Source organism: Phycodurus eques, chromosome 9, assembly GCF_024500275.1.
Source record: "Phycodurus eques isolate BA_2022a chromosome 9, UOR_Pequ_1.1, whole genome shotgun sequence".
NCBI classification, from domain to species: domain Eukaryota; kingdom Metazoa; phylum Chordata; class Actinopteri; order Syngnathiformes; family Syngnathidae; genus Phycodurus; species Phycodurus eques.
The window spans coordinates 23,399,382-23,420,599 of record NC_084533.1 but is presented as its reverse complement, the minus strand read 5'-3'; the positions used below and the strand labels follow the sequence as shown (position 1 = coordinate 23,420,599).

General features: G+C 42.8%; 2 protein-coding genes across 4 annotated transcripts in view; one reads left to right on the top strand and one right to left on the bottom strand.

Moving 5' to 3' along the window:
* Positions 1-15,559, bottom strand: part of atg2a (autophagy related 2A) — a 27,430-nt gene extending 11,871 nt beyond the window's left edge. The window contains exons 1-20 of one of the 2 annotated variants that reach the window (XM_061685293.1): positions 14,976-15,559; positions 13,942-14,104; positions 12,377-12,526; positions 10,904-11,006; positions 9,287-9,431; positions 8,796-9,002; positions 8,188-8,287; positions 7,800-7,964; positions 7,323-7,465; positions 6,177-6,255; positions 5,626-5,875; positions 4,376-4,517; positions 3,833-3,931; positions 3,419-3,574; positions 3,068-3,341; positions 2,889-2,961; positions 1,694-1,868; positions 1,470-1,612; positions 964-1,109; positions 438-598 (exon numbers count right to left, since the gene is read on the bottom strand). In XM_061685293.1, coding sequence (XP_061541277.1) covers positions 438-598; positions 964-1,109; positions 1,470-1,612; positions 1,694-1,868; positions 2,889-2,961; positions 3,068-3,341; positions 3,419-3,574; positions 3,833-3,931; positions 4,376-4,517; positions 5,626-5,875; positions 6,177-6,255; positions 7,323-7,465; positions 7,800-7,964; positions 8,188-8,287; positions 8,796-9,002; positions 9,287-9,431; positions 10,904-11,006; positions 12,377-12,526; positions 13,942-14,104; positions 14,976-15,146 — 3,045 coding nt within the window. In that variant the 5' untranslated portion in view covers positions 15,147-15,559. The remainder of the gene's footprint in view (positions 1-437; positions 599-963; positions 1,110-1,469; positions 1,613-1,693; positions 1,869-2,888; positions 2,962-3,067; positions 3,342-3,418; positions 3,575-3,832; positions 3,932-4,375; positions 4,518-5,625; positions 5,876-6,176; positions 6,256-7,322; positions 7,466-7,799; positions 7,965-8,187; positions 8,288-8,795; positions 9,003-9,286; positions 9,432-10,903; positions 11,007-12,376; positions 12,527-13,941; positions 14,105-14,975) is intronic. The other variant, XM_061685294.1, reaches the window with a different exon arrangement.
* zgc:162144 (RD3 domain-containing protein) lies at positions 14,910-21,218 on the top strand. Of its 2 annotated transcripts, XM_061685295.1 has the most exons (4): positions 14,910-15,624; positions 18,046-18,203; positions 19,839-20,158; positions 20,692-21,218. In XM_061685295.1, the coding sequence occupies exons 3-4, from the start codon at positions 19,839-19,841 to the stop codon at positions 21,071-21,073; spliced, it is 702 nt and encodes a 233-aa protein (XP_061541279.1). In that variant the 5' UTR covers positions 14,910-15,624; positions 18,046-18,203; the 3' UTR covers positions 21,074-21,218. The 2 variants fall into 2 exon arrangements, with proteins under 2 accessions (XP_061541279.1, XP_061541280.1); XM_061685296.1 differs by lacking the exon at positions 14,910-15,624 and having other exon boundaries at positions 15,683-18,203.

Sequence of the window (21,218 nt, the reverse complement as noted above, 5' to 3'; positions counted from 1 at the left end):
GAGGCGATTCAACATTGATATGGTTTTACAATCATAATGGCCCTCTGAGGAAAACCGTATCTACAATGTGGCCCGCGACAAAAATGAGTTTGACACCCCTGCTCTATGGTGTTCTGCTTTGTGTGTTAGCATTAAGCTAGCGGAATTTCGTAAGGCAAAGTTATGTGTAACTGCCTTTGTTTTTTGTTTAATTTAATCATAAACTTGACTGAAAATGGCAATAAACAGCTTGAAGCAAGGACATTCTTTAAAGAATTTCTCACTCTCTACTAAACTGCTGCTTTTTGAGAAATTCAGCGAACTACCACGTAGCGCTCATATCGCAAATTTATGCTCGCAATTCAAAGCAAATAAAATCGGCCAAGCAACAGCTTGTATCTCGAAAAACTCGTTAGTTATATACCCTGTGATAGAAACTTTGCAGCCACCGGACTTACCTTCTTGTCCGTCCTGGCTTGAAGGCGACCTTTACCAATGACGACAGTCAGGGAGAGAAGGCTGAGGTTGTGGTTGGGGTTGTGCTGCAGCGCCGACTTAGTCCGTCCTGATGGTTCACTGGCCATGTAGAACTGAGGTTCATCCTCCTCCGAGTCGGAGTCTGTAGCACCAGGAGGAGACGGGAGAATGCAGGTATTTGTAGTACTACTTGAACCTCATGTTAAGTCTGGCGGGACTATGCAGCTGCTCACTGCTACGCCACAGTGCGCTAATGTAGACTTCACACCAATAACGCAATACATTTTGCTTCATCAGCAGGAACCACATACAATAACTAATATTCTTTGAATTAATACAAATACGACTTTTAAGATGTAGTTTTTTTTTTGCCATGGTATAGTTATTGAAGTGAGAATTTTGGTATCCTGACAAAACTACTTCAGGTTGGGCATATTGCACAATTTCATAAGATGGTACCTAATGTGGCCGTGGAATGTATGCTTAATTGTGAAATGTATAACTCACCGAGTCTAAAGGCTGACTTGCAGAGTTGGAACTCGTCATGCTGTTGGCGCCCGTGCGTGGGGCTGTGGGCTGAGGAGGGTGCAGATGGGGGCGGCTCCCACATCAACAGGTCATTATTGATCCTGCGGGGGGGGGGTTCAGGCTTACTAATGATGGTAGAGACCAAAAGCCGCGACAACATCCACAGCATGAAAAGAAATGTCAATAGGATGAAATGCAATGTTTTAGCACAGAAACCCATTTTTGTCACAGGCCACATGGTAGTTATGGTTTCCATAAGAACGGCGTTATGATTGTGAAAACTATATACGGTAGATAATCAGCATCATATTATAACATATACTACAGTATACTCTGTTCAAATGCCAGGTTTTGCGATATAAAAAATGAGCCAAGATTGAACTTTTTCCCCTTTATTTGCCTTAAGAAAACGATGTGGCCTGATGGATATGGCCGCCGGACCTTGAGTTTGACGCTTCAGCAGATGATGGATACAACCACAATACCTGTTGTAGATGCTTTGGAAAGCCTGCTTGCTGGGCAGAAGAATGTAGACGAGTGGAAATCTGATATCCACAGCACATTGACACTGAGCCACGCACTGGGCCTGAAACTGACTCATCTCCTCGGGGTCGGCAGGGATCACCATCTACATAATCAGGTGTGAAGGAGCCAGTCAGAGTTTCAGATCAGAAGGTTTCACAGGGAAGTTTCCGGGGGTGTGACGCACCTCTTCTGTCTCAAACATGGTGCGGTTGGAGGAGAACGGGGAGCTAGTTTTGTCGTTGAGCTCACAGTGGCTTTCGAAGAAGGCGGCCCCAAGGTCTTGGGCGAGGCCCAGGTTCAAGCCCACGAGACCTGCGGTGGGGCCTTGCGTCTCTCCTCCCCTCACTCGCACTGATAGCCTAGAGATAGATGTTTGAAGGTGAGACTCAATAACACGATTTGATTAACAGGAATGATTTGGAAAATGGGGATCTGGCATCGTGAGGACCCAGCGCAAGTCACAGACTGGCAGAAGAATGTGGGCATTTTTTATTTTTTTTTTACATGTCAGCTTGACAGAGGTTGAGAGGATGCGGCAAAGGACCATCCACCCCCAACCTCCCCTGGACCCACTGCTGTGTCCTTGAGCAAGACACTGATACCCTGAACTGCTCCAGTTTGTGCCAATAACAGTGTGCGTATGCTGTATCCACGACTGTCATGGGTCATATGGAGGGGGAAACATTTTCAGTGCATGCATGTTCACAACAATTAAAGATTATTGTAGTCTATTCTATTCTATAAAATCTATTTTTTAATAATTAAAAAAAATCTATATAAAATCACCACCTATTCTGCAATTCAGAAGATAGCGTGCACCCTTTACAAGGTTTCAAAAACAGCACAATCCCCATCGTTTAATGTTGATTGACGAATATACCTGATATACGTGACGCTGTGTGAGAGACAGCACAAGTCAGCGTTCAGTGTGGATGTCAGGAAGCATAGTTTGTGAACCCAAGCAATATTTGTCCAAAAAATTTGTTTGTAAACCAGTTTGTTGGTAAATCAATGTTCCACCTTAATTGTTCAATTTTTCACTTTACTAGGGCGTCGTAGAGCATGAAACTTACTCGTAACTAGCCATTTCTCGCAAGGTAAAAAAGGAAAAAATAAAAATAAAAAAATCGGCCTGGCGACGGCTTGTATCTCTAAAAATTCATAAGTCGGGCCACTCATAAGTCAAAGCAGCACAGTAATTTCATCTATCTCTTGCTGGAGGTGCCTCTGCATCCTTCTCAAAACCAAAACACATAACTACCAACTGTAGTCGACGTCGCCATTTAAGCATCATTGTGGACTAGTAATGTCGACTAGTCTGTACAACTTCTAGTGTGAACCTTTACCCACTTTGCAAAGCAAAGATGATCACCACTCACCGGGGCAGAGAGTCAAGGTTTTTTTTCACTTTGATGCAGGGGAAGGAGCCTCCCTCCCAGCCCTCGTACGACCCTGGTGAAAAAAAAGACAAGAGTATGAGCACCTTTGCCAAATGTTATGGCCAGTGAGAGTATGTAGAGCGACTGATCAATTCATCGACAAGGTCACGTGCTCTCACCATGCAGGTCAGTAAAGGAGGCTTCCAAGAGCTGGGTGAGACAGGGGGCCGAGAGCTGACCCTGGCAGGGCTGCCCGCTCTGGAGGTCCGGCGCTTCTTGGTGCCTGAGCTCCAGCTTGGTCAGTTCCAACACCAACGTCTCCTCCCTCACCGCCCTTTGGCTCAGAAGCTGGCGCTCAGAGGGGGGCCGCAGGTCTGGGATGGGAAAACGGAGCCTGAGGACGGCGTGCGGGGCGAGGAGGGAGAAAGAGGTGTACAGCTCACTGCTCTGCGTCTGAGAGAGGACAACACAAAAAAGTCAAAGGGGGAATTCTGATCGTACAGGCAGAATCAATGAGGGTCTAATCGTACCTGCAGGTTGTCGGGGCCAGCAGGCTCTGCAGGACTGTGGCTGAAGGCCTTGCTCAGGTTCCCCAGCCGACTGAGGATGTCCAGGTCCAACTCGGCACTGAGATCTTCCAGCTCCACCCGCACCACGCTGTCACGCCGCACCACACGCTGTTTACCCTGCAATCATTTACCAATACCATACTGTAACATTAACTACAGTATGTGGTTTCCAATATACCCCTAGTTTAGTGTTTCCCAACCTTTGTTGAACCAAGGAATATATTTTACATTTGAAAAATCTCACGGCATGTGATCAAACAAAAATTTCACGAAAAAAAATATATATAGTAGTTCCCTGCTACACAGTCCCGCTATAACACGAATTTCCCTGTTAAACAGGGAAATGTGCGTGTGTGTGCGTGTTTGTTTACATACCTTCCTCAGGTGCTTCTCAGTGAGGCTATAGTGTAGCTGGGCACACGGTTTGGCTGAGACTCCCACTGTGAACATGCTGGCTTTCTGGAATTGGAGCAACTACAAAAGAGATGCACAAAATGTTACTTCAAAGATTCTCCTTAAAACTACCTTGGCTAAACATATTTCCTACCCAGCATACAAAGATTTTAGTCTCTCAGTCGAGATCTACCTCTTTAACATCCTTTCTTGACACCAATTGCTACCTTCCTGTTAGCCGTGGTTTTGGCAGCATCTTGTGGCATTTTAAGGCGTTACAGAAAGAACAAAATAAAAGTAAATAGGTGAATGGCAAACTGCGGTTAATTGTACTGCTATTTTGAAGTTGTAGCGTGACAATTTTCTCTTCATATTACAACTTTATTTTTGCCATAAATTTATGACTTTATTCCTGTAATAATACTACTTTTTTGTCACACCATTAAATTATTTTCCAATAAACTTGTCTGATTACAGAATTACTACTTTGACCCTGTGTATTGTTTTTATTGAATATTATTTTACCTCGCAGTATTGAGGCTTGCCGTTCTCCCAGAGGCACTCCAACATTTCTAGTCTGCTGAAGGAGATGTCGGAGGTCACCGCGCGACTGTGGAGTCTCCCGCTTCGCATCTCACAGGAAACCTGCACCGCAGCCCCCATCACTCTGAGGGGAGGCGTACAGTTCAGACCACGACAATCGCCGGAATCTTAATACAGTTAACCCTGCTTGATTGCAGGGGATATGATCCAGACCCTCCCACAATTGGTGAAAATCATCCCAACAGAGACAATACAAAAAACAAAAAAAATTAAGTTTTACCCCTCCCATACACTATACACACATATTTAAACTTACCAATATATACTTTTTTTCAAATATATTGCAAATGTATTCTAACATTTTTTTTGAACACTTAAAATGTATAGAAAACACAGGTTGTGTAGTGTGAATACCGCAAGATGGTGTGATTCTTTAAGTGTGGTACAAGTACCATTCCCAGTACGGGGGCTCTCTTTAGTGGTATGAAAAAGAATCACTGAACTAATTGTTCAGACTGTGCATAATGTCACAGTGACTTCAACTTTTTTTTTTTAATCTAGTACATTTGCTAAGCTTCCATTGTATTGAACTTAAAAATTTTTTTTTTTTTTTTTTACATTTTAGTACATTTCTATTTGTTTTAGAACTGTTTGTTGTCAAACCTTTATTTACGTACAATTTCTATTTAACTTTTACAGCCAGTGCATTTTAATTGCATCATTGTTTAAGGACAGTTTTTTTTTTTATTTGCTACATTAAAGGCAGTGATAATGTTCAAACTGTGCATGATATTATGGTGTCTTACAAGATTATTACATATACCTTTTAGGAATAAAACCTCTGCCTCGGTTTTGATAAACAATTGGAGTTCCACAGCAGTACGGTCGTTATGTTGAGCGTGGAACAGGAACTAAAGCGTTCTCAATACAACAGCCGCGTGACTCTGTCATTCCCAAAGCATATCCAGGAGCTTTATCTTCTAACGGAAATGAAAATCCTGGAAGATTGTTTTTTCTTTAATAAACACAGTAATGTTTTACTGCATTTTAATCATTATTTATGTTTTTCAACCGTATTTATATTGATGAAAAAGCTGTAAAAATCCATTTAAAAAAAATACAAATCACTATAAACTGCAGATTTCTGCACTATAGCAGGGCCGCTGTAGGTGAAGAGTGATATAGCAGGGAAACAGTGTAATTGCGGTGTGGATGCATCTGCATTTTCCTACCTGAGGTGCGAGTGAGGGCAGGCCTTGGCGAACCCACTTCTCAAGTGGTGAAAGTCTCTCTCTCCAAACATGCTGTCCTTAAAGGAGGCGAGTTCTCGGAAGAAAACCCGAGACACTTGAGCCAATGAGTAGGCACCGTCCATCTTAGAGGGCGGGTCCTCCTGCAGCATGGTTAGGGTGAGGCCGCCCAGAGTCAGACGCAGCAGCGCGTCTGGCTTCAGCTGCTCCGCGTTGCCACTTTGAGAGCGACCTAAACGAGGGTTTGGACCAAGGGGACATCTTCATTTGGAGGCAAACAACAGAACACACTGCACTCACTGAGTTGGGAATGTATAAATACTTAGATACTGTACTCAAGACCATTTGTCAGGTAGCTGTACTTGAGTATTTATTTCCTTGACGCCTTTTTACTTTTACGCCACGGATGGCGAGACCACATCCAATCAGTGATTCTACTTTTTCCACCCAGTCTTTTTTTTTTTTTTAATCTGTAATTCTACTTAAATACCGTGAGTGAGTACTTTTCCCACCCCTGGTTGTAGTGATATTACCTCTGATTCGATGGCTGGCCTGTGGTAGACTGGAGAGACAACCTGCTACTGGGTAACGTCTGGGACAGCTCATGAGGCCCTAAGATAGGGGGGGAAACAACTGGCTGTGAATATCAAAACAATTGTGATGCAAAAGCATTTACATTTTCAGTGTTATGATTTGGTCATTAAGAGAATTACATTATTATTATCATTATTACTAGTATTATTATTTATCAAATTAAAATGGATGATCTGTATCTTTCTGAATCCACCTGTTAAACTAAAGTCTTTTCTCTGTCAACAGTTGCGCTACTATGTGAGAGCCACTAACGTAAACACACATGACTAGGATTGGGTATTGTCATTTATTTATTTATTTTTCTTGGCCAATACCAGTGCCAACAGAGTATTTTTAAAACTGATACTTGATGCCTGAACCAATAGTGTAACTTAAAAAAAAAAAGAATAGGGAAAATAGCAAACAGATACTGAAATTCACAAGACTTGTATTGCCAAAAAAATTATCACTCAGGGTACAATACTATCAAAAATTAAAGAGCCTTATATTATTAAACTAAACTACAATTTGCAATAAATAAGACCACAATGCAGGACTATCAGAAAAATGTTGTCTACACACACAAGTTGGAAAATCTTAACAGTTTTGGAAAGGTCACCCATGTAAGATAAACACAGATTGCTGGCCTAACAGCATAGTTGCCTAAGTCATATATAAACATTTTCAGGAAACAAAAAAAAAACAAAAAAACACAAATTTCAAAAAACAAGAACAGTTCAGTTGCCTCGCTACAGCCTTTGTGGATTTTTATGACCTTGATGACTGAGAATCTACACAGACAAAGTAAACCCACAAATTTTAGCAAGCACATTGGTATTTTTATTATTAAAAATGGCATAGGCAGTTATGCTATTAGGTTAACAATATGCGCAAAATATAACAAAAAAAAAAAAACTCTAATTAGCAAAAACGTTTGGCTCTCTTTCACACCAGTTTCAGGCAATTCAGAGGGAAAATTGTTGAGTGGCAGCGAAATGAGAAAACTAAATTTGTGCTGTTATTTGAACCGGTAGGTACTCGATGTTTAAGAACATTGGTTCTCTAGTGATATTGCATTGTGACGCCCAACCCCACACACGACAAACCTGTGCAGCGAGTGCTCCAGGCTGAGTGAGGCTGGCCAGACTATGTGTGGAAGAGTCCATATCGCTGTCTGACAGCTCGCTGCCCGACCGCACCGATGTCACGCTGCTGCTCATCCCCGCGGGGCCCATGGAATAGAACATTTCTGCAAGGACACACACAGTGTACAACAATTGCTACACCATGAGGCTGCAACACTATCTTAGCGGGGTTTTAACTTATCTGTAAAATTAACAGAGGTGGGGTACGCGAGTTACATGACTTAACTTAAATCAGACTTATGTCGCCAATTTTAGGATCAGGAGGAATTTAGGACTTGTTTGGCTAAAACTTTTGAAAGGCTCAACTTGATTTTGACCTACCACAGTAATTTGGCACTTGAACTTGAAAGGTGAGATTTACTTGACTTTCTCCTATCTCTACCAATTAATCGAGCTGTAAGTGTACAGTAGTGAGAGTTTGTTGTCAATATCCCGTACCTCCGTTTTCCAATGTGGTGACATAAGGCTCCAGGTCGTATTCGGCATCCCACTCTTTGTCTCTGGGGCTGGAGCCCAACTGCTTGCTGAGGTCTTCTTCGATCATACGCAGGTCATCAGAGTCTAGCGGGCGACTACGCACCCCACCAAGCTTTGTCTCGGACTCTAGAGGGAAAAGAGGAATATGCCAAATGTGACGTAAATCGAAATAGGTGCAATTTGAGCTTCTGCACATAATGCGGGTGGTTGCATGTGTTCTCTCAGTGTAAACAGAGCCATGTGACTCATGTCATGTGTCACTTGAAATGTACAATAGTTTAAAAACAATCTGATAAAATGAATTTGCAGTAAATCCAGTTATTGCGATAGAGTGATATGAAGCCCATACCTGTTTCTATACAAAGAGCTGCCAACAAGTCAGTCAGGTGAGTTATCTGAGCCGGAGACAACAGCATGTGGACACAGCCCACCTTCCCATCCAACTCAAACTGGTCAGCAGAGAACCCATGTAAATGTCCCACGCAAAAGAAAAAAAAAAAAAAAAGTATTACAATAAAGCAGTGATTCCCAACCACTGTGCTGTGGAAAATTGTCAATTTTTACTTATCTTCTATTCCTGTAAGTATCAGCTTTGTGTTACACTAAAGAGGCTACGATTACACATTGAGTGAGTTGTGAGTAGCGCATCTGTACTTTTTGTAACACTTGGGCCACTCAAAATGACAGTGGGCTCACTCCGTTTTTGTCACTTTTCAGGAGAGGGACTCTTGTGCATTGCTGAATCAGGAAAAGTGCTGAGTGCAATAATGGACTGCCCCCTACATGTCAAAATTAGAACTAAACCTTGATTCAGTAAACCCAGTATTCATCTGAAGCATGTCTTTTCTCTATTAATTTCTGCAATTAAAAATGACCAAAATGGAGTTAGGCCATTCTTGTTTTCAATATGTGCCTTGTCTTAGTAAAAGTTGGGAAACACTACACTAAACACACCACCTTTGGTCCGGGTAGCATGTCGTTCTGTTTAATCTTGACCGTGGTCTCGATGAAACCGGAGCAGCTGCCTATGAGTAGAGGCTGAGACAGGGGAACCTCCAGGGGCTTCTTCCTTTCGTCCTCCTTCTCATCATCATCGCTTTCGTCCTCCACCTCATCTCCCTCACTAGCAGTGGTTGACTCTGGCTGTTTCGGCTCAGGAATTTCCTTGAGGTGAGGAAAAACAGCACTTCTGAGCATGAAAATTAAATTTTAAAAAAAATAAATAAATAATGTTTTGTGTCATCTCGTAAAAGTTTTTTTCCCCAACCATTATTATTACTATGTTTTGTTCATGTCCCCTGGGGGGCTCCTTACAGCCCTAACTTTTAGGCCATTAATACAGTATAAAACAATGCAATGAAAATCACTTAATATGGCGGTAACTGAGTTAACAGATATTTTTACTCCGCCCAGCTAACTAGTTCACTGCGCAGTACAGCCTCTGTCACCTGATCCACGCCAATGGTGTCATAGAGTAGCTGGACTCCACTCAGCTGGAGGATCTTGTGTAGGAAGGCAGGCGGCTGGTGGATGTCGACAGGCACGGCAGTCTGGCCGGATGGGTCGCGGACCGCCTCGTCGAAGTACTCCAACCTGGAAAAGGTCATCGACAAGACAATCGATAAGAGTTTGTCTAGCAGAGATACAGGGTCTCAGGTGAGTGTAGGTGCTTGTTTGTTTTTAAGTGTCCTGTGATTGACTGGTGACCAGTCCAGGGTGTACCTGGCCTCTCGCCCAAAGTCAGCTGGGATAAGCTCCAGCTCACATTTAACCCCTAATGAGGATAAGTAGTGTAGAAAATGGATAAATGTATGGAAAATACGGTGTTTGTGCTCTATAGTGACTGGCCCTGAATTCACACAGAGACACTGAAGGACTTTGTCAACATGCCAAAACAACAAGAAAGGCTCAACAGAGTCAAAGAAGGGCTTGTTCAAAAATGTAAATGTGACTATCAGACCGTTTTAGATTATTAGAAACACAGTCAGACGCTTTCAGTTCAAACACAAGAATGTTAAAGTAACAAGGTGTGAAATCATAAAGGATAATTGTCCATTTATCAGTCAAATTGAGTACTTTAGCCATAGTTAAGTCATACACCGTGGCGACATTCCACCTTTGAACACTGTCTGCCCTCACAATCTTAGTACAGTAGAAACCCTATTTGCATTCTCTGAGCTGGGGTAGACAAGTGGAGGTTGGACTGTTGACTGTTTCACCACACACCCGCAGGGATGAAGAGCAAACAACAAGTGATGGCAGCGGCCATAAAAGTGCGTACGAAAAAGAAGACGATAAACTTGTTCATCGCACAGCAGCCTTTTGACGATTTTGCATTTTAATTTGTGTGCCACACTCCGAGTGTGTTTACAGTTTCCCTTCATTGTGTAACTACAGCCGGCGGCCGTGATATTCAAAGTGAGTTGTGTGAAGTGAAAACACATAAAACGGATGCGCTTTTGTTCTCGCAGATAATATAATATTACAAGATTGTCATACCAAAGAAAACAAATCAAAGAAAGAAAACATTTTAATCAATGAGGGGGATTTGCATCCTCTGAAGTGAAACTGTTGCGCTTTTTATTGCTCTTTATAGGAACATTGGGGATAGCGCAATAAATTACAATATCACTGAACAGTTCATTCAGACCAGTAGTTCAATTCAAAGAATGTAACTCATATTATACAGATTCATTAAACACATAGGGACATAGTTATCAGAGGGCTAATTCTGACCTAATTTCTCTATTAAAAATCATTGTGATAGCTTCTTATGAAATTATGTTGACACGGTGAATTTGGGTTTTTTGTTAGCTGAAAGCTATAATCATCAAAATTATTCAAAATTAAATCGTGAAAGGAGGGTGGGTTTTTTGTTTTTGTTGTTTTTGTTATGTAGGATTTTACAGGCGTTTGAAGTGCTGTTTTTTAGATAATTCCACAAAGACGTCGGCTATTTGTCATGCTGCTACTGTAATCATCAAAATTCTATATATATTTAAAAAAAAAAAATGAATTCAATTTTCCACAAGCCATCAATCAAACAACACATGAACGCAGTTTACCGTTTGATGTGCACCTCTAAGGCAACGCCTGTTTCCTGGTCCAGGGGTTGATGCTCAATGCGTACGATCGTGTCCAGGAGGGTGACTTTAATACGACGAAGGACTGCGCACACACAAATAAACGAGATGAGTAGTCATACAGTGCCGTGAAAAAGTATTGGCCACCTTCTCAAATTCTTATTTTTTAGCATAGCTTACCCACGTTAATTTTCAAAGACCGCCAAACAAATGTAAATAACAAACAAATATATCCCAAGTAAACATAAAATGCAGTTTTTAAAAGGTTATTTTATTTATTAAGGGAAAAAAATAGTCAAAGCTAATTGGCCCTGCTTGAAAAAGTAATTGCCCCCTAAACCTAATAACTGGTGGGGCCATCCTCAGCAGCAACAACTGAAATCAAGTGTTTTCTATGACTGGCAATGAGACTTCTACAAATCTCTGTGGAGAGATTTTGGCCCACTCTTCCATGCAGATTTGTTTTAATGCAGCAAAAATTGAAAGGCCTTTTTAAGGTCATTTTGTAGGCCGGCCACTGTTCCATGTTTTCGCAATTTGTGGATAGTGGCTCTCACTGTGGTTCACTGGAGTCCTACAGATTTAGAAATGATTTTGTATCCTTTTCCAAACTGATAGATGTCAATTGGTTTATTTCTCAACTGTTCTTGAATTTCTTTGGAGCGTGGCATTTTCCTGCAGATTTTTTAGATAATTTGGCTGACTTCATTATGTCAGACAGGTTCTATTTAAGGGATTTCTTGATGGAACGGGTCTGGGGGTTACCAGGCTTGGGTGAGGTCAGTAAAAATTAATCAATAAATGTGATTTGGCACAGTTAATTCATAATTAAGTGAGGGAGGCCATTACTTTTTCACATAGGGCCAGGTAGCTTTGAATATCTATATTTTTAACTTAATAAATCCATCCATCCATCCATTTTCTGAGCCGCTTCTCCTCACTAGGGTCGCGGGCGTGCTGGAGCCTATCCCAGCTGTCATCGGGCAGGAGGCAGGGGTACACCCTGACCTGGTTGCCAGCCAATCGCAGGGCACATACAAACAAACAACCATTCGCACTCACAGTCACACCTACGGGCAATTTAGAGTCACCAATTAATACATGTTTTTGGGATGTGGGAGGAAACCGGAGTGCCCGGAGAAAACCCACGCAGGCACGGGGAGAACAATGCAAACTCCACACAGGCGGGGCCGGGGATTGAACCCGGGTTCACAGAACTGTGAGGCTGACGCTCTAACCAGTCGTGCACCGTGCCGCCAACTTAATAGATGAAATCCGCATTTAATGTGTACTAGGGCAATGCCTGTCTGATATTTACATTTGTCTGATGATGTTAAACAGAGTGGGGAAACTATGCAAAAATGTAAGAATTTCAGAAGGAGGTCAATACTGTTTCACGCCAGTATATGTATTTAGACAGGGACTGGCATTAAAGCTTACACAATTGGAACTCACCCGTCTCTATGGTTTGTGCAAACATCTCCAACCCCTCCAGTGGGGCCGGCGGCTCCTCGGACGCCTCCGGAGGGTCTTTCAGGCACTCCTGAGCCAGTTGCATGCTGGAGGTCATGCTGGATGACCAGCTTTGGGAGTCCCAGCCACCTCCTGCATAGAAAAGTGAGCATGTGGCCATAACACATTACTTTTGCACAATTTGAAGAACTATGTGGTGAAGCTCCCACCTATTCATAGTTCTCTATTCAGAAATTCTATTATTCACTTATTTTTCAAACGCCTTCGCCGTGTCCACACAGCCCATGTAGACTGGTTGGACAATCTCCCATGCACCCTCCAGAAACCTGCTGAAGGTGAACAGCTGGTCCATTGTTCCAGGGCCAGAACGAAAACAACACTGCTCCTCCTGAATCTCACATTCGACGTGTCGACAGACCCTCTCCAGCGACCGCAAATAGACCGAACCAGGGAGGCTGAGCAGTGTGATCCCCCTGTAGTTGAAACACGTCCTCCGGTCTCCCTTCTTAAAAAGGGGGACCACCACTCCGATCTGCTAATCCAGAAACACTGTCCCTGATGCCCGTGCGATGTTGCAGAGACGGTCAACCAGGACATGTGCATTCAGACCTTCGTCAGTTGAAATGGACATTACTGCTCGATGTCCTGTTTTGATGGATGATGCTTGCATAAATACTGTACATATGTTTATGGCATGCTTGAATTGGTAGAGCATTTATAGCTTTTATAGTTGTAGAAGAATTGAACAATTCCAATGCCATGTTAGGGTTCCAATGTCTTTGAACCATCAGGGTTTTTTTTTTTTAAGACGGTGTTATGAAGTTGGCGTCCGTCTGTCAAGGCTCCACTTTTTGTCTGTTGTTTTTTGTCATTTGGTGTATGTTGTCCCTCGCGTGGACCCATTGTGGACTGTTTACAGCAGCAGCGTGACAATCATTGATGGAGAATGTCGGTACTCGACGGTTGCGCCCCTTTTGGCAGCATGCCTGAAGCAGCACAGTCTGCGCTGTTCTGACTGTCGCCGTTGTTGTGTCTGAGCCGGATAGGCAGCAGTTTTCCAATAGTCACGGAAATGTCGGCCCTGTTGGACTACCCGCGATTGGATGGACGGCTGGGGGAGCTGAACGAGGTGCGTCGGCAATGTGGAGCCTAGACGTGATGTGGACAGGAGAGACAGAGGTGGCTCTGGATGGGACTGGAGAATGGAGCTAATCTTCCTTTTCTTTTACTCGCAAACGGACGCTAAAGTTTTTTTGTTCACGTTAAATTTTGTTTGTTGCAGTCGTGAGGTACGTCATACTCGCTGTGATTCATCTATGATCGACTGATGAAGGGAGACTACAAACCAAGAGTATGTATGAATGAAGACGTTTGTTATAGTTTTATGTTTTTTGTATTGCTTTAGAGATTGTGGCCCCTGAGAAACTAATTCCAGCCCTCCGGATGTTCCGCATATAAAAGCATACCATACCCTTAAAACACCTGAGAGCTGTTTTAAATTATCAAAAACATACATATCTCCTTTTTGGACTTTCAAGATGACTTACCAATTCGATACTTGGGTCTGCATGTTATCTGGAGACCGGACACTTCCAAAGTGCAGTGGTCGGTGAGCAGAGCTTGCCAGGGGATGGTCACAGTGATGCTGCTCACAAAGCCGTCCACTATCTCCAGGGGAGCGCCCAGGGACTCCAGAAGCTCGTTGACGGCCTAAAGTAAAGAGATGAGACACACATGACATGCTGAGTGACACAAATGGAAAAACATGTTGATTCATTTCCATAAAAAAAAACAAGTGACGATGTCTATAGATAGCGTGGTTACGATATTTTTTTTTTATTTCTTTGTTTCTGTGTCCAGGAAAACAATTGCATTACATTTGTAATGAAAAGTGTGTAAAGAAAAATACACAATACCCAACCTAATGTAAATATGTTACTGCAAACCAGATATTAATGATTTTATGCCATTTGCTCTTTCATGAGCATCCATTCATTCGTTTGGGGTGATAAATAAATGTAATACCAGAGAGTGATACAACAATATCGACCTGTACGGCTGTCCTGTTGCATCGTAATCTGTTATTGATTATTAAATATAGCTAGATAGACGGCGATACAGATAGACATACAGATCATGTCGATATCAAAACAACCTGGCAACACAAGAGTGTGTGATAAAGCTCTTGTCTTTTTGTGTATGACTTTACTAGATAGATAGATAGATAGATAGATAGATAGATAGATAGATAGAACCTGGCAACACAAAAGTAAAACAGTTCGTTCTAGTTGTATGACTTACACGTTGCCAGGTTGGTTAGAAATCCACCTAGAGAGACAGATAAAACAGTTGGCCACAAAGACGGAAAGATAAGAAGTGTGCAGTGGTGGTGAACTTGTGAACAGTGGTGAAGTGTTTCCGCGAAGAAAAGCGAGCTGTGCATGACGTTGGAGGATGTTGTTGTCGAACACCGGCGGTGGCGTTGCGAAACAGTCACATCAGAGTGGGTGAAACAAAACAATAAAACACACAACACACAGCACACGGTGATGGTTGCTGGCCACTTTTCCGAAACACTCACCCACACGTCGAGGTTGATCTCCTTGATGACGCCGCTGCCATTGTACAGGTCCAAACCCAGTTGTTCCAAGCTCAGGCGCTCCTGCAAAAAGTGGCCGAGGTAGTGCTGGAGGAGGTACCGACAGGCCCGCTTCTTGATGGAGCCCGACCAGGGGAAGAGCCAACGAGACATGGGCCCAGCGAGAGCGGGGGAGAGGGAGCGAGAAGAGGCGGCGGAGGAGAACGAGTACGACCGCAGTCCTCGGGAAACTGCATAACAGGCGAACGCGAGAGGGAGCAGAAGCAGGAATGAGCCACAGCTAGCTGCGGGGGGCTAAGGAAGGGGCAAGCCGTAATTCCACTTCTCCCAGGCTGGACATAAAAACTCGAGGGGAGGGGGGGAATTCTTTGTACGCGACGAGACCTCCCCGAGACTACGACTGGCTCGCTAGGCCACCGGTCCGTCGCCGCGTCGGCTCATATTTTCGACGTCTTTGGGGTCGAAATGGAGCGACATGTCCTGGTGGTTGGTTCCTTTCTCTTGTTTCGGGGGTTGTTTATTATTATCATAAGCCAACTGACGGTATGGCGAAGACGTCTTGCGTCATCGTGACGCAACCCGGAATCAGGAAGTGTAAAAAGACGTGCGACTTGTGTACGACTCCATCTTTGTAAGGGCAGTTTTTTTTTAAATTATTATTATTATTTTTTTTAAAGAAATTATATCATTTTGTGGGTTTTCCCAAATTGTTTTAAAATCTTAATCTTATTACATGTAAACTTCAGACTTTGAAGAAAGTAATTGAAAAAACATTTTTTAAAAAACATCAAAAAAAATAATTCATATGCCATATTTCTGCTATAATTCTGGCATATCGTAAATAGAAATAATTGGGTAATCCCAATTGACTAAAAACAGGAAAATATTCTGATTTCATATCAGATAGTGAGGGGAACAAACTATTGTATGTGTATGCAAATGTATGGTTTCGACAGTAAAAAAAACAAATACGCCAATAATCAAGTAAGGGCATAAATAAGTATGATAGGTGTGGTGGAGTCTCTATATTGATATACAGAATGCATTTACAGAATTGCACTCATTACATCCACCATTGCCACCCCAACAACAACAATAGAGCAGCAGCCACTGTGGGCTCCTTTAATTGGATAATAATCACCGTGACACACAGTGTATGCGATAGTATTCCAGGTAGGCTGTGGATTGCAATGTAATCTGGGATTTGGTGGCTCAGTGCTGAGTGGTGTGGAAAACCAGGGGACGACCCTGGTATGTGTAGGAGGGCTGATTGCATAGGGGGAGTGTTATGTAATACTCCTTGATTACAGTGTCTACCAATTAGAGATGTGTATGATTAAGGCTGTGACTCAGTTATTAGAGCGGGTCGTCCGTTAATGGAAGGGTCGGCGGTTGGAATCCCGGCTCCGACTGTCTGCTGTCGAAGGGTCCTTGGGCAAGTCACTGAAATCTAAATTGCCTCCAGGGTCGACATTGTAAGTGAGAAACTGTTCTCATTTGCCTTACCTGCTTAAACAAAGGGAAAGGAAGGGTTTCCATTCTGTGGGTTGGGCCCACTCTGTCGCCTTCTTCGTCATTCATTTATAATTCAGCATTTTGAGAATGAATAAAAAGGTTTAGTAAGCATGTTTCTTAGAAAAAGCTTAGGAAAGCCTGCTCTAGAGCATCTTATTGTACTGTAGAAGACTGTTGCTTTCTCTTCAGTGAGACACAAAATAAAGTTGTTCTTGTCTACTTGCAGTATATTATTTCATGTAAAAACATTTTTTAAAAAATCCCCCGACCTACTGGCTTCATAAAAGTTTAAAATCATCAGTCAACAGTGACGAAAACAATAATGTAGCTATGCATTTAAAATACCTTACACAGTGGTGCTTTTCTTCAGTTCAATTTGTTCAGTGACCTCGCTTGTAACTTAAAACACCCGTATCTCAAATCATCTTTCCCCATTGAAATGAATGGCAATATCATTTATCCGTTCCAGCCTCTGCAAAAAATGCTAGCTTTTTTAATGCAATAAAATTGGATTTATCTCACCAAACATTATAATGAATAAACACAAAAGGAATGAAGACGTTGGTCATTTTACTCATGAGGAGGGCGCATGGGAGATTGTTCAGGTTACAGCCTCTCAACACGCTCTAAACAATCTCCCCCGTCGCTCCTACATTTATTTGAAAATAGGAGAGTTCTACAAGACATAATATTCTAAGCATTAAGACACAACACAAAACATAGGACCAGACGACACCTGTCCCGTCCCCGACCACATCCGATCACGTCCTTGGTCAAGGCGCCCTTCCATCAAATGTTGCTGAGTCATCTTCTTGAAGGCGAGACATCTTTCTATCTAAATATTGTCCATAATACTAATGCAAGCTACTAATGCAAAATACTAATGCAAGCTAAGCAAATAAATGATAACTACTAAGATATATCTAACATTTAATAAGGAAAATAGTACGCTAAAATATTTTACTTCATAAAAACATACAGTAATAACGTAATTAAATAGTATGTAAATATTCATACAGTTTGTGCATTATGATTAATTCATTGTGGTGCCCCGTGTTGTGCACGACTTGGCCAGTATAATACAGTCGTGCAAACACAAATGAAGAAGACTTTCACAACTACTGTAAGTAACTCAGTAACCACAGTCATATTTGTCACTTTTCGAAAGGTATAAAGAAAATATGCCTGAAAGTATTGTTATATTGTCTACATGTGTTGCTCCACCGTTTGTCTTCAAATATCCGTTGCGACAAGGGTTATAACACAGCGACTATTGATGCAATACATTCGAATGAGAACAAGCAGTGCGGAAAATGGATGGATTGATGGACATTTTCCGAATTCTCCTGACCTTTGCTGGCTGAGAAACGCCTCAAACTTCGTATTGTCTCACAGCGGCGGCCATTCAAAGTCAAGTTTCAGTGGGCAAATACGGAGAGAGCACTCCTCCAAAAGTGTCAACTCCCTCATCGTACACCTCAAGCTGTGTGCACTCCTCTCCTAAGCTCATCTCATCCTCTTCTCTTTCTCGTGGCAGGATTACCATTCTGTTCATTATCAACGCCCAAACTCGCACACTGACAGCGGGAACAAAGCAGAGAGGATCTTTATGGAGCCCCACAGGCCATCAGGCTACTAACAAGTGGAGTTCTGTCAGGAATACTGTGGAGTGATTGGCAGGCTGGTGAATGCAAGGTAAGAGGGGAGAAATGAATTCATTTAAGTTTATTTTCTGCTGTGTTATGGTATAGAAACTCATAAGATTAGCCCATTCATATGCCCTCGCTATATTGCGGATCAGCTACTGCAGATTCAGTCCATTGCAGATTTTTTTTCCCGTATTAATATTGCGCATAATTCGCCATATTGCGGGATTTTGAGTGTATGCTGTCATTTGTTTGTGGTAAAATAAATGCTTCCTAGCCTCAAACATTAAAACTGTAAAATAATAATAATAATAATAATACATGAAAACACATATTACAAGGAATAAAGTGTACAATAGTACTGTGCATTACTGTATGCTTAAGAGTAAATAAGTATTTATAAGATTATTGTAGAGATTAATAGGAGTGTGGGATGGATTAATAAGACTCTGGGGACGTTCATACGGTTTTAAAATATGTATAAATAATTTAAAAAAACAAAAAAAACGTGGTCACTAATTTGTGGATTTCACCTATTGCTGGGGTGGACCGGAACCTAACTCCAGTGATAAACGAGGGATTACTGCATTGTTATTATTATTATTTATATGCCTTAATGTCAAATGTGTCACATGTTTGCATGGTCGCTTGTTGCTAGGCAGAATCCAGAGGGTTCAAGGGAAGCAAATATCCATGCATTCATTTTCCACATTCCGAAAACATGGAGGCCCCAGATCACCCGTTACCCTAATGAGGACCTAAAATGTGTTACGTAAAATGAATGTATGAGTGGATTTTTCCTGGTCACAACCTGATTTTCAGTGGTCACTTGTTGCTAGGCAGAATTGAGAGGGCTCTATCATAACTTCCCCACAGCCAAGGGAAAAAACTTGTCACCACGAGGCTGTTTGAATGACAAATTTGGGGACACAGTGCTAACATTTCACAATCACTGCTCTGTATTGAATATAAAATACAGTGGTACCTTGACTTATGAGTTGAAGAAAAAAATCAAACAAGTGACAGCTCGTAAGATGAAAAACTCAAAAAAGTTGGGCACTCGTAAAACAATTTACCACCCTACCTATCAGGAAGAAGCCCTGTGATTGACTGGCGAGTCATCCGGGGTGTATCCTCCCTCTCGCCCAAAGTCGACTGGAATAGGCTCCAGTTCACAGAAAGACCCTAATGTGGATAAATGCTATGGAAAATGGATAGATAATTTGGGGGGGGGAAACAATGCCATCTGGTGGGGCACTGCCCCTGAAGTAGGGGTGTCAAACTAATTTTTGTCATGGGCCACATCGTTATCATTTCTCTTGGAGGGCCGTTATGGCTGTGAACACATATGAATGTATGATCGCCTCATATTATTACATATACACAAATTGATGGATAACTACTTTTGAAATCAGAAGCCAGTAAAAACTGTTTGTTCGACTACAGTATTATTTAAATTATTTTAGAAAGCGGATCGGTAACAAACAAAATGCTTTCAATATCTCAATAATTTTAAAGGTGAAGACAATTTGCAATTTTGGTATTTATGCAAGAAACATAAAGTGGATGCACTGGTTTCGCAGGCCACATAAAATGATGTGGCGGGCCGAATGTGGCCCCCGGGCCACGAGTTTGACACTGGTGCCCTAAAGGGACCTTTCCATTGAAACAGTTTCTTTCCCAGATGTTTCCGTGGTCAGCCGTATTCTCTCTGGAACCCAAAGTGCCAGGCCAGCGCACCAGTGAGGAGTTGGTCACCAACACGCTGATGCTGGAGCTGGGCGCCATGGTCAAGCGTACCGAGCGCATCCGCCTGGAACGGGCCGCGGAGGGCCAGCGCCGCCGCCGGAGTAGTAGTTGTAGTTCTTCCTCCACGGCAAACTACAGCTGGTTGGCCAACGCGCCCAACCCGCAACCCTACCAGCTGATGCCCAATGACCTGCTGGAGCTGCAGGAGCTCTGCGCCAAGGTGCCACCCAGCCAGTGCGGCCCTGTCATTGTCAGGTGAGAGAAAGAGGGTTCCAGTATTAGCTAGTCGCGGGGGATCGGAACTGAGCTCTGCCACAAACAGTGAAAAAATGCAAGTAGTTGACACCCAGCTAATTAAAAAAAATAAATTGCTATAGTTGAAACCGTAAATGCAGTCAACTCCCACTATTTGGGGGTGATAGTGGGGGCCAACCACGAATAGCAAAAATCCATGAATAAGGAGCATGACTTTGAAGAGCACATTGATCCTGATGGTCATCAAAGTGAGAATCAAACTGTGGATTGCAGCTAACATAGAGGCATCAACAGGATACTTTTCACTCAATCATTTCAATAGCAGGAGCCTCTCTTAATATTTTTGACCACCCACAAGAGATAAAGTTCAAATTTACTGTTGTGGCAATCTCAGAGACATGTCTATGTGACACAAACACAAATACTGAGATTTAATGTAAAGTTTTAGAATGGGTTGTCAGCATGAGTCTAGTAAGGGGATTTCCAAGATCTTCTTGCTTGGATGACTTGGAGAGTCTTCCTTCCCGCTTCAGGTTCAGGAGGCTGGTGTCTCAGATGGAACCGGAGGTCTACGAGGTCCCGCGTCTGTTTCGCTCGGTAATCCGCGACTGCCTGGAGGAGATGACAGGAGGAGGTGTGCAACACAGCATGCTGATGAAGCAGCAGCGCAGCAAGAGCCTCTCCTTCGTCACATTCCGCAGCAAGTTCCGAACGGGCTACTTCTTCGGAGGAAGCGGCCCCAGGGGGTCCAGGGGCGACCTGGAGCAGCAGGTGGATTGGTCGGACGAGGAGGGGGCAGAGGAGGATGACGACGGAGGGGAAGGAGAGGAAGAGGCCATCAGGGCCCGCATCAGGAAAGGGAGGAGCAGGAGCATGCCGGACATCACACCTTTGGAACAAAGTGCACACGGATGAACGAGATTAGGATGAGGTGGTGCTATAGGATGGAAGGGTAGGGCCAGAGCATTTTACAGTAAATGCATGAGTTTATGTACTATATATTGAACTCTAGACATTTGTGAGGAAATAGACATACTGACTGTACTATTTGAATAAAGAC

Bases quoted from the DNA above. Each gene is read 5' to 3' on its own strand.
- zgc:162144 (XM_061685295.1), top strand. From the start codon at position 19,839: ATGTTTCCGTGGTCAGCCGTATTCTCTCTGGAACCCAAAGTGCCAGGC. The intron at 20,159-20,691 runs GTGAGAGAAAGA...TTCCCGCTTCAG, and splicing joins TGCGGCCCTGTCATTGTCAG to GTTCAGGAGGCTGGTGTCTC.